Source organism: Abramis brama (genome assembly GCF_963993115.1).
Source record: "Abramis brama genome assembly, chromosome: 12".
NCBI lineage: Eukaryota > Metazoa > Chordata > Actinopteri > Cypriniformes > Leuciscidae > Abramis > Abramis brama.
The window spans coordinates 7,715,994-7,729,471 of NC_139974.1; the positions used below are offsets into that span (position 1 = coordinate 7,715,994).

General features: G+C 39.5%; 1 protein-coding gene across 1 annotated transcript in view; it reads left to right on the top strand.

Moving 5' to 3' along the window:
• trappc9 (trafficking protein particle complex subunit 9) overlaps positions 1 to 13,478 on the top strand; it is a 213,192-nt gene that overhangs the window by 134,204 nt on the left and 65,510 nt on the right. Inside the window, exons 20-21 of the mRNA XM_084130741.1 lie at positions 4,261 to 4,414; positions 8,173 to 8,263. Coding sequence (XP_083986867.1) covers positions 4,261 to 4,414; positions 8,173 to 8,263 — 245 coding nt within the window. The remainder of the gene's footprint in view (positions 1 to 4,260; positions 4,415 to 8,172; positions 8,264 to 13,478) is intronic.

Genomic DNA, 13,478 nt, shown 5'->3' on the forward strand with positions numbered 1-13,478 from the left:
TGTGGCCGTGTTTTAATTGGCGTGCCGTCACTCTTTATGCTAATTACAACATTAGCTGTTAACTGTTTTCATGATAAAACCCTCTCTGACAAGTAGCATCTTGAAATTCACCAGTTTAAATTTGCTTTATTATTAAAATAATAACTGCTGAATTGAATTTTCTCAATCCCCTTGCATCTGTAAGGGGATCTTTCAGTCTTTTTGTTCTTCTTTTTTTCCTGAGATGAGTCTCACATCTCAAATCTCTCTGCGGTTGGGTTCATTACTCTGGGCATCTCTGTAGAAATGTGTGAATGTGAGTTTTTCTGAGCGCTGCTCATGTTCAGCAGTGAGACGTCTTTCTTTGGAGCTTGTGTGAGTTCCCATATGAGATTCTAGATCGCAGGCTCAGACGTTGTTTTTATCAGTTCATCATGTCTCAACATCTCCCCTCACCTGCGTGTTGTTTTACAGGATCAGTTTATACGCGAATCAGATCGCATTTACTGACACGTCCATCAGCATCAATCCCAAAACACCTGCAGCCTCTTCACTGACAATAACCTCTCATCTCATGAACATCAGGTGACTAAACATCATCACTGCGCTAAAGAGAGAGATAGGAGGACGGAAGAAAGAAGGAAAGAGGAAGGAAGGAAGGAAGGAAGGAAGGAAGGAAGGAAGGAAGGAAGGAAGGAAGGAAGGAAGGAAGGAAGGAAGGAAGGAAGGAAGGAAGAAGGAAGCAAGGAATGTAGATTAAAAGTAAGGAAGAAATTAAGAACAAAAATAAAGGTAGGTAGATCAAAAAGGCAAGGAATGAAGACGGAAGGAAGGGAGGAAATGAATGAAGGAAGGTATGAAAAACAAAAAAGTCAGAAAGGTAGAACGAAAAAGGAAGGAAAGTAGGATTGAAAAGGAACAAAGGAGGGTAAAACAGAAAAGGGAAGCAAGTAATATAGAATGGAAGAAGGAAGGAAGAGGAAGAATGAAAAAGAAGTTTGGAAGAACAAAAATGAAGGAAGGTAGAACGCAAAGGACAGTAGGAAGAATGGAAAAAATAAGGAAGGTTGAATGAAAAAAGGAAGGAAGTTAGAACAATTGAAGGATAGATGGAAGCAAGGAAAAATGAAAAGAAAAGTACGAAAAACAGGAAGGAAGGAAGAAATTAAAAAGGAAGCAAGGAATGTTAAACACAAAAAGGAAGGTAGAAAGATTGAAAAAAAGAAGAAATGTAGATAGAAAGAAGGAAATAACAAACAAAAGGAAGGAATGAAGAATGGAAGGCATAACAGAAACAAAAACAGGTAAACAAACAAAATATCAAATGGCAAAATAAAAGCATAAACTGAAAGAAAGACCAAGCAAACAAAAGAACAAACAAATCAAAAGAAACAGAACTGGAGGATAAAACCGGTAGAACAAAAACAAAACTGTGAAAGAATGGATAAAAGTTTGGCAGAACGAAATAATGAAAAGAACAAGCAACTGTGTAAATGAACAGGCAACAGAAATAATCCTAAAGAACAAAAAGATGAATGAAATGATGTCAGAGCAACATGAACAAACGAAAGAAAGGAAGCAGGAGTGTTTACAGACAAAAGAGAAGAGTAGATAGAGACAAACAGCCGTGAGTCTCGGGTCAGAATCACCTTCACTGTGTTTCATCTCATTTATCTCAGCGTGTTAATCCACTGCAGTCCTCTAAACACGAGACGGATGAAAGAAGAACGAGAGGAAATAATTATTCCTTCCTGTATGACGGCCAACACACCACAGGCTGTGGAAACAGAGAGAGAGTCGGCCGGAGGCTCCATAATGTGTGTGTGATGAATTATAGATCAGTGTCTGCAGGGCCTGTTGACTTCTGTATGTGTACTGGATAAATGAAAGCAGGAAGAAGTCAAGGATGTGTGTGTGCGCTGTCAAATCTCACCATTAATGATGTTTATCCATCCATCCACCCGTCCACCCACCCATCCATATATCCATCCACCCGTCCGTCCATATATCCATCCATCCACCCATCCATCCATCCATCCACCCACCCACCCACCCATATATCCATCCACCCGTCCATCCATATATCCATCCACCCGTCCGTCCATATATCCATCCATCCATCCACCCGTCCATCCATATATCCATCCACCCATCCGTCCATATATCCATCCATCCATCCATATATCCATCCACCCATCCATCCATCCATCCATCCACCCACCCATCCATCCACCCACCCATCCATCCATATATCCATCCACCCATCCATCCATCCATCAAATCCATCCATCCACCCACCCATCCATCCATATATCCATCCACCCATCCATCCATCCACCCACCCATCCATCCATCCACCCACCCATCCATCCATATATCCATCCACCCATCCATCCATCCATCCATCCACCCACCCAACCAACCACCCACCCAACCAACCACCCATCCACCCATCCATCCATATATCCATCCATCCATCCATCCACCCACCCAACCATCCACCCACCCATCCACCCACCCATCCATCCATGTATCCACCCATCCATCCACCCACCCACCCATCCATGTATCCATCCACCCGTCCATCCATGTATCCATCCACCCGTCCATCCATGTATCCATCCACCCGTCCATCCATATATCCATCCACCCGTCCATCCATCCATCCATATATCCATCCACCCATCCATCCATATATCCATCCATCCATCCATATATCCATCCACCCATCCATCCATATATCCATCCACCCATCCATCCACCCACCCACCCATCCACCCATCCATGTATCCATCCACCCGTCCATCCATATATCCATCCACCCGTCCATCCATCCATCCATATATCCATCCACCCATCCATCCATATATCCATCCACCCATCCATCCACCCACCCACCCATCCATGTATCTATCCACCCGTCCATCCATATATCCATCCACCCGTCCATCCATCCATCCATATATCCATCCACCCATCCATCCATATATCCATCCACCCATCCATCCACCCACCCACCCATCCATGTATCCATCTACCCGTCCATCCATCCACCCGTCCATCCATCCACCCGTCCATCCATATATCCATCCACCCGTCCATCCATCCATCCATATATCCATCCACCCATCCATCCATATATCCATCCACCCATCCATCCATCCACCCGTCCATCCATATATCCATCTACCCATCCATCCATCCACCCATCCATCCATATATCCATCCACCCGTCCATCCATCCATCCATATATCCATCCACCCATCCATCCATATATCCATCCACCCATCCATCCACCCACCCACCCATCCATGTATCCATCTACCCGTCCATCCATCCACCCGTCCATCCATATATCCATCTACCCATCCATCCATCCATCCACCCATCCATCCATATATCCATCCACCCATCCATCCACCCACCCACCCACCCATCCATGTATCCATCCACCCGTCCATCCATATATCCATCCACCCGTCCATCCATCTATCCATATATCCATCCACCCATCCATCCATATATCCATCCACCCGTCCATCCATCTATCCATATATCCATCCACCCATCCATCCATATATCCATCCACCCACCCATCCATGTATCCATCTACCCGTCCATCCATCCACCCGTCCATCCATATATCCATCCATCCATCCACCCGTCCATCCATATATCCATCTACCCGTCCATCCATCCATCCATCCATCCATCCAAATCTAGTGTATTTTTTTATATTCTAACTGTCATCTATATAATTTCTACGACAGACACTCAAACAACTGGTGTTGTGCCATAGCTTACATCTCAGCATATTTTCTGTCTCGTATCAGTAGATTTGCAGTCGTATTCCTCTCCAGAGATGATGCGATTCGACTCTAGGCCTGAGAGCATCTCCCAGCGGTCCCCCAGAGGGCCTTATCTCCTTCATTAATCCATCCCTCTATCTCTCTCTCTCTCTTTGTCTTTCTCTCTGCTTGCTGATAACGGAGAACATGGAAATGTCAAGGATATTTTATTGTCGTTTCTATGAGCCTGAAGTGGTTATGTGAGCTTGTACACGTCCTTGGCATTTTTTGTGTACAGTTTCTGACGAGCCTTTTATGGTGATGGGTTTCTGCTAACGGTTTTTTAACATTGTGTACACAAATGAAATTTGACATTTGAAGGGTTTCTTTTTAAGTGTGTCATCCTCCATAAAAACAAATGTTTTTTTTTTTTTTGTGTGGATTTGACAAGCACTTCACTTGACCTTTGTGTACTTCTGTGTGTTTGTGCAGGATGGCCATTCAGGTGGATAAGTTTGATTTTGACAGCATTCCCGTGACGGACCACGATGCATTGCGACTGTCCACAGTACGCCAACAGGAAGAGAAGAGACAGCAGGTCCAGGGAGGACTCATCAACAGCACGCTGGACATCCGCTGGACCATCATATCCTTTACTGAAATTCAAAGCAGCTGTTCTGATAACCTGAAGCTGAACACACTTATGAGTGTTACCTTATTTACGATAATCACTGTGTCCGATTGTGTGGGATTTTGACTTCTAAGTTCTCGTCGTGGACAAGAAACTTGACATGTCGCTTCCAGACCAATCGTTGCTTGACGTCTTTAACGACGCATTTATCTTTTTTCACGCTGTTGTGTTAGTCCCTCAAGGAAACATCATAAAGGCAGGAGTATTGTTTCCATAACTCCATGAACCTTTCCTCCATTGCATAATTTCACCCAGCAGCGCCAATATCACCTCCCTTTCGTTTTGCCTTGTTTGAAAGCTTTGTTCGGAAGATCTTCTGTGCTCCTATTGGGCAACGTCACAGATGTGACAGAACCCGTCGTGAAGGACCAAAAATATTAAACATGCTAGTCTTTCTGTCAGGACGCAGGCGCAGCCTTTTGTCCTCTTTGACATGCTATGCGAGATAAAATGATACTTGCATCCCTGTCTTTTGAAACCCTACTTCAAATGGATTGTGCCAAAATCAGGCTGATATCATGTGGTCTGAACCCCGGCATTATTCATGGTAAAATCACTGAAACACACAGCCTTGAGAGGCATATTGCTTTTATAAAATGAATACAACGTCATATACTTGATATATTATATTCTGATTTATCTTTTTAGTGGTTTTTACAATACAAATTTTTCCAAAGCAGCTTTAAAATGGTGGCAACATCAATATGATTAAGTATACAGATTGTTTATCTATTTAGATGTTAGAACTTACATTTCTGTTTTATAATGATCGATAAGCCACGACTGTCTGTGTGTTGTGTTTCCCTTAGTTAGGCATCATTAGTCTTAACTGTAGTCTCATCCAATCAGATTTTAGAGTTGTTTTCTGTTTTCAGATGAACTCTCCTACTAATTTGTTGTACTACGGTGAATGAGCTTTAGAGTATGTGGAGTAAAGCATGTGATGTAATGTGTTATGGATGTTACGCGTGTCCCTGCTGTGAGGACGCCCGTCAGACAGCATCTGTTTCTAACAGCTGGACACACTGGAGGAGACACGTTTACACTGAGATTGATGCACTGACATATGGTTTAAACTTATGCCACTTGTGTGTGTGTGTGTGTACTTAGCTGTAGTTTGAGGACAAATTTGTTCCCAGAAGTGAAGGAAATCTGACAGAAATGCTCGTTTGGGGACATATGAAAAAAAAAAATTGTGTTATGTAAAAATGTTTTTTTTCCCCACATAGTTTTCTTTTAAAAACAGCATCATCCAGTGGTGTTCAACTTTTCTCACGTTGATTTCAGGAGACTGACACCATGACATGAACCCTGAACACTGTACACTCTCCACTGCGTCATCTCTCATTTTAGTAGTGTTTAAACGCCCCCGTGATTACTAGCACTTGTTCTCTTCACGAGTCGCTTGCCACTGCAGAGGCTCAATGACACTTACAAAATAATAAACTCCTGAAATAATAAATAATCAAGAGATACAGTCCCAAGCGGGCGATATGTGCGTGTTTCAGAAATTTTGGCACAAGCATGACTGATTGGATTTGTAGAAACATGGGCATGATTGGTTGACTAAAAACACAGTGATATGAAGAGAAGAGTAATTGTGAAAATAGTGTTCAGTGCCGCCCTATGGGTGAATGTGTCCAAGTTCATACTGAGCCCACGGGTCAGAGATTACCATCATGTCAGTCAACCAACCATAAATGTGCAAATACTGTATATCCGTGTGTGAACACTATAATACTGACAAATGTCGTTGTGTTCATAGTCGTTTTGTCAATAATTACTGAAATGTGAGATCACTCACTGGCATTTGTGTCATGCCACTGCTTTGTCTCTTAGGTAATGGGAACGGCTCTGTCAGCGGCTGTGTTCTGAGTGGAAAACTAGCATACTGTGCAGTAAATACTATGCACTGCAAACCCTAAGTTGGCAGAACTCAAAAAACTTGCTTGTGTAGTACAAAATCAAAACGTAAAGTTTTACTAACTTAATCCTTGAGCTGTAACTGATCACCTGCAGTTTAATTGCAATTTAGTTTAAAGATTAACTAAGCTAACTCATCAAATTTGATTGGATAAACATCATTTTTATAATTTTTTGTTGCAATTAACTGCTTGTTAGCAATAGCAGAAAAGAAACCCCTGTGAACACATAACAGAACATTCAACACTAACACATCTCTCCCTACAGTATACTAATCGTGTGCAAAAACACACAATAACAATTTCATTTATGCAAACAAAAAACTGCTCCAACTCATTAATTTTAAGTGCAGTTTAATATAATCACTTCTTAAGTTCACATCACTTTTTTCTATTACGTTAAATTAACTTTCAGTAATATTTGAATGTGTTCAGTTTTACAGTTTATACTGCATTCTTTTTATTTATTTAAATACAGTAGTTTGCGAAATGATATATTATGTATCAGTGGTTCTCGTTCTCAGATTGTGCATTGTTAATAATTTAGTGACCCAATACAGTCCCAAATTCGTTATAATACAATGTAACATAAATGTTCTTAAAATTTAGAATTATTGTTATTAGTAATAACATGAACTGTATCAGCCAAATAATATGTAAACTAATCTGTGGGCCAAATATTGTATTACCAAGTGACAAATTAATTTGACCATTCGTTTCTCCATATTGTTAGACTTGATTTGGACGCACAACCCTTAAGATTAGCTTTCTTTACTATTATAGGGTAGCAAACCTCATTAAAATGCAGCTATTCATGCAGGATTATATGATTAGTTGAATCCAGCATTGTTTTTTCAGAATCGACCTGCAGCCCATTTTTGGCTCATTAATCACTAGTTGAGTACAGTACAACATGTTCCTGGATCTCAACATCTTTGTTGATCCTGGAACAATATTCCGATCAACAAAACAAGTTTTAGTGACGAGTTTACAGTTAATATCAAGTTTAGGCTTACAACCAGAGCTAGGCGCTTCAGAGTTATTCACCTATCATTCCCCTCTGACTTTGATTTTGTTTTAAAAAACACTAAGTAAATGTAAATGCCTGATAATAACCATTGTTGCATTGCATTTTGTGACACTATATTCCATATAGAATACTCTGGTTATATGTTATGCATACTAAACACTTAGCATGGCAAATTATCGGATACATTTAAAGACTCATTGTACTTACTTTACAGAATACATATTGCATACAAAGTACACTATTAGATTAATACAAATATCCTGAACAATATTTGTCAATATTTTTAAATGTTAATGAAAGGAATTTTATTTGATAAAATATGATTTTTTTTATTATTATTGTCCACATCTGGCTTTAGGAATCTCTTCATCTCTTCCAGATCTCAGTGTACACTTATATGGTTCATTTGAGAAGTTGGCCATCTCTCACTGCAGCATCAGCATCATTACACAGTTCGCAGTCATTAGAGGCTTCTGATAGCATCACTGCTGTTACGTAATAAGCTTTTTGTTCTCGTCGTCGTCATTAGTGTCGCTGTGTGCAAATATTTCACCTCCGTCAACATACTTCTCTTCTTCTCCATGCACACTGCTTGGCTAATTTAATGCAGAAAACATAGAGTGGCATTATTGTCTGAATGCTTCCAGGAAAAACAAGATAAAGGTTAGTTGGGTAAAGAATATGACATTCTGATCAAATTTGCATCACATTTCAATGTCATTAATGATAATAAGGCATGTTTCCCTTGACCAAATGTGCACTCGTCCCTTCAGCGTGATGGGGAGGCCAGTGTGGAGGGCGTCCTCAACCAGCTCATCCTTGATCATCTGCAGCTGGCCCCTCTACAGTGGGGTAAGAACACTTTCCTCTCTATGAATACAGAGATTTAAATATATTCACACTCAGAGGTTATTTGTCTCCAGAAGTGGATGTAGGACTGGTCTCTGTTCATGTTTCTTATTTGCATTTGTAATGGAGGAGAAATGTGCCACACCAGGAGTGTTAGAGGCCGTTCACGCAGGACGAGGTTCTTGCATCGTTTGTGCTGTTTAATTATTGTCGGTCTATGTAGAGATGCACTAGATAGACTGTTGCGGCATGTGTTGCTGTTTTCATTAGAGCTGCATTTTTAAATCGACATAAATGCATGTTATAGATCTTATTGAGAACAATGCATATGTTTATGTATGTATTTTTTGTCCCCGTAATGTCATAACTGGACCTTCCGGTGAAAAAGACAGATTTCTCTCTGGTGATGTATGCAGGACTTCTCCAATCATTAGTTAGATTAAACTCCGCCCCCAAGCTCATGTTCATCTGCCTCCACTTTTGAGTGCCACGCCCACATCTCAACATCCAATCAACAAGCCATGCATAGATAGAGTCCCCGCCCTACATTTTCTTTTTCTGTAATTTGTTACACACGCATGTTTGTCACAATACAGAAGAAAAGATACGTCGCTACGTCCGTTTCATTGTGACTTTAAAACTGATTTTTTTTTTTTTTTAAATGACATTTCAAGAAAATGCTTATCGTCTAAAGACAATTCAACTAGCTAAGCTTAAACATGTTTTTATTTAAATTACATTTTATTTAAATTTTATTTTTTAAAGACGTGCATGTGAATGACTTATTTCCACTTTTCCACTGAAAATTAGTTTTGAGAACATATTTCAACATTTAAAGTAATTTAAATATAGTTTTTATGGCATCACAAGCTGTTTTTTTGTGATAGTCAAAAGTTGTTTAAATATATGAACAAACTTCATATCAATTAACAGAAAAATGTGTAAAAATGTTAAATTTTAAGTTACTTCAGTTAGTAACCTCAATTTGCATCGTATCTACCCCTAGATGGTGTATATATTAGTTATTTAAGGGTAAATACTAGTAAGGGTACTAATATGCACCAATTATGTGTAGAGGAAAGTGTACTTTTAAGGGTGGGCAGTACCCTTAAAAGTAATAAAAAATAAATAAAAAAAAAGTCATATGAAGACAGGAAAAATAGAATGGATGGGGTAGCTGTTGCCAAAAAATAAATAAATAAATATTATATTTATATAATATTCATATATATATATATATATATATACGACAGATGTATTATATGTGTAAATGAAAAACAATAATTGAAACATTTTAAATTGTATAGAAAAGATCTGTCACTACTTCCATTTCATTACAACTTTAAAACAGATTATTAAAAAAACTTCTAGAAAATGCTTATCCCTTAAAAAACAAATCTACTAGCTAATCATACTTTTTGCTAAAATGTTTTTTATTACTCAAATTAAATTTATTTTATTTTATTTTTATTTCATTTATTTTGTTTCAGTGGGAAAGTGCAGAGTCAATGTTTCCACCCTTTCTTTAATGTCAAAACTGAGCAACTCCAGCACCCATGCTGGTGGAAAGTGTGTGTGAGTGCTGTGTGGAGTCTCTGCAAGGAATCATGGGAGGTGTCATGTGAGTGCCGTATCTTGGCCTGGATCATCTCTAGCTTCCTCTGTGACAGTATATGTGATATAACCCTCTCTGTCTCTCGATGAGACTCAGAGATCAGAGCTCAGACCTGTGTCTAAATCTGTAACCACCTCCTCGTTTGTTTCTGGATCTGCAGTCGTGCCTCATCACATCCTCCTCATCCTCGGTCAGCACCGTTCAGAACACATCACATGTTCATGTTTATTCAAATCTGCAGACCTGCGTAACACTAATGCATATTCATGAGCTCATAAATGTTGGAGGACTCATCTGAGATGACCAGACCGTGACATGAAACATGTTGCATATCACACGGTGATCATCTCTCTCTCTGTGTTACGTTTGCACACAAGTGGCCGTCAGAGCACTAGTGTCTTGTTTATCTGTCATTATGACAGGCCTGTTATGTCGTGGATTGGTATGATTTCATGTTTTGCCTCACCTACTATAGGTGGATTTGCTCAATTTTGTTTATATACAGTCTCACATTGAATTCTGAGACTAAGAAATTAGCTTAAACTTGGGAATTTTTGGAAAATTTTAGGATATTGATGCTCTTTGGATCATTCTCAAATCATGGTGTTTAACATGATCATCATTAAAGTGAAATTTGCAGAAACAAGCACTGAAAATGTATGTGCACACGATAAACTTTTTGGAAAATGGATTTACAGAAACCGGACGTGATAATGGGTGAGCAAAACACCTTTCTGCACAAGTCTCAGGTGTTTTATTTATTTATTATTATTTTTGGACCCCACTATAATTTGACATGAAAAGTTAGTATTACAAATTACAAAAGTAATAAATAGCATTTTCATTTGTGGTTTCATGCCCACAGTATACATTCAATATTTAAAAGACATTTGTAAAGGAATTATTTAGCAGTTTTCCCCTAATATTATGTCACTCACAGCATCGTATATTAGATGGTCTTCTGATGAAATGCCACATGTAGCAAAGAGATTTCAATATTGTACCTTAAATGTTGATGTTGGTGACTGGCATGGATTGGTTTTTTTATAGTTTTTTTTGTTAAGCAAAACTTGTTGCTATACGCAATTTGAACCATGCATTATGTTGCCGTTTATTTGAAGGTAAATCCTGTTTACTTGCATTTAGTTTTTAGCAAGTGTTATTTCTAAACCCTTCACACACACACACACACACACACACATACGGTAATATGCAGAGACATTCAAACACAAGAGAACCAGAAGCAGAGCCATTAAAATCTTTCCCATCATCAGCAGCATTTATTTAGCTGTTAAATGCGGTCAGCGCTCTTTAATGCACCTATCAGAAGCCTCTCTCTCTCTCTCTCTCTCTCTCTCTCTCTCTCTCTCTCTCTCTCTCTCTCTCTCTCTCTCTCTCGCATTTATCAGAGATGTGAAACGGCAGTGCTCTTGATTAAAACCCCATCGAGCTTCCGAATGTGTGATGGCAGTTTCTGCACCTGCTTGTCTTCCAGTCCAGATACTCTTAAATTGACGAATATTACAAGACCTGCAACGGGTCATTGCGTATTAGATGGCGGATTAATAAAAACGAAACTTTTAAAGTCTGCTATTTCTAGAACTTGCCGATGGTTCTCTGATTCTTTAATTTATTTAACTCTCTAACCCCTCTGAACTCGGATCAGACAGTCTTCCTATAACTGCGTTTGCAAATCATAGTCCTGATAATCACAATCATCACAGCTGTGAAATCACACCGATGTGACAGATGATAATAGAGTCCATAGAGTCTATTGTTCATAACAGATAAATGCTAATGCTCTGAAAAACAGTTCTTAGCAGCTAATCATATTTGAAACATACATTTTTATTTTTGTCATATTAATTTTTATTTTATTTTTTATTATTATAAAAAATGTATCAAACTAAATATTTTATTTATTTATTACCTATTATATTTTATTTGTATTATTTTATTTTGGGGTCTTTTTTTTGCCTTTATTAGTTAGGACAAAGCTGGATAGGATGGATGGATATTCTCCTACTGTAATTCCCCTAATGATTTGGTAAATCGGGTGTTTTTGATTGCATTGTATAGTAAAGTCCACATCACACTGCACCGACACATGCCAACCAACAACAACAGGCACTTCATCTGGATTCCTTTTATTTATTTATTTATTTATTTTTTTTTGGGGGGGGGGGGGGGGGTTGTCAGTGTGTTACCCTTGTCGACATCAGTTGGCATTGGTTATCTGGTGATTGTCTATATTGGTCAGCGTCTTTCGTTTCCTTGAGCAAAGAGCCAGTAAAAAAAAAAAAAAACAATTTAACCAATGAATGTGCTTCAGAATGAAAGCTTGACGCCTCTAGTGTGAGATACTTCTGGAATCTCATCAGCGCAGCGTGAGCGATGATTAGTGTTAGAACTGTAATCTAGTGTTTTATTCATTTCCGTACTTGAATCTATTTGCTGCAAGACAGGTACTCTGCGGCATTCTGCGTTACCATGGCAACCGGCAAGGATTCTGATGATTCTGTTCATTTGTACCGAGGGGCGATGCGGCACCATCCATTTCAGCCACTGATTAACTGTGTGTGTGTGTGTGTGTGTGTGTGTGTGTGTGTGTGTGTGTGTGTGTGTGTGTGTGTGTGTGTCTGTACCTACAGTGAGGAAAATAAGTATTTGAACACCCTGCTATTTTGCAAGTTCTCCCACTTGGAAATCATGGAGGGGTCTGAAATTGTCATCGTAGGTGCATGTCCACTGTGAGAGACATAATCTAAAAAAAAAATCCAGAAATCACAATGTATGATTTTTGTCTATCAGCTAGAATTCTGACCCTCAAAGACCTGTTAGTCTGCCTTTAAAATGTCCACCTCCACTCCATTTATTATCCTAAATTAGATGCACCTGTTTGAGGTCGTTAGCTGCATAAAGACACCTGTCCACCCCATACAATCAGTAAGAATCCAACTACTAACATGGCCAAGACCAAAGAGCTGTCCAAAGACACTAGAGACAAAATTGTACACCTCCACAAGGCTGGAAAGGGCTACGGGGAAATTGCCAAGCAGCTTGGTGATAAAAGGTCCACTGTTGGAGCAATCATTAGAAAATGGAAGAAGCTAAACATGACTGTCAATCTCCCTCAGACTGGGGCTCCATGCAAGATCTCACCTCGTGGGGTCTCAATGATCCTAAGAAAGGTGAGAAATCAGCCCAGAACTACACGGGAGGAGCTGGTCAATGACCTGAAAAGAGCTGGGACCACCGTTTCCAAGGTTACTGTTGGTAATACACTAAGACGTCATGGTTTGAAATCATGCATGGCACGGAAGGTTCCCCTGCTTAAACCAGCACATGTCAAGGCCCGTCTTAAGTTTGCCAATGACCATTTGGATGATCCAGAGGAGTCATGGGAGAAAGTCATGTGGTCAGATGAGACCAAAATAGAACTTTTTGGTCATAATTCCACTAAACGTGTTTGGAGGAAGAAGAATGATGAGTACCATCCCAAGAACACCATCCCTACTGTGAAGCATGGGGGTGGTAGCATCATGCTTTGGGGGTGTTTTTCTGCACATGGGACAGGGCGACTGCACTGTATTAAGGAGAGGA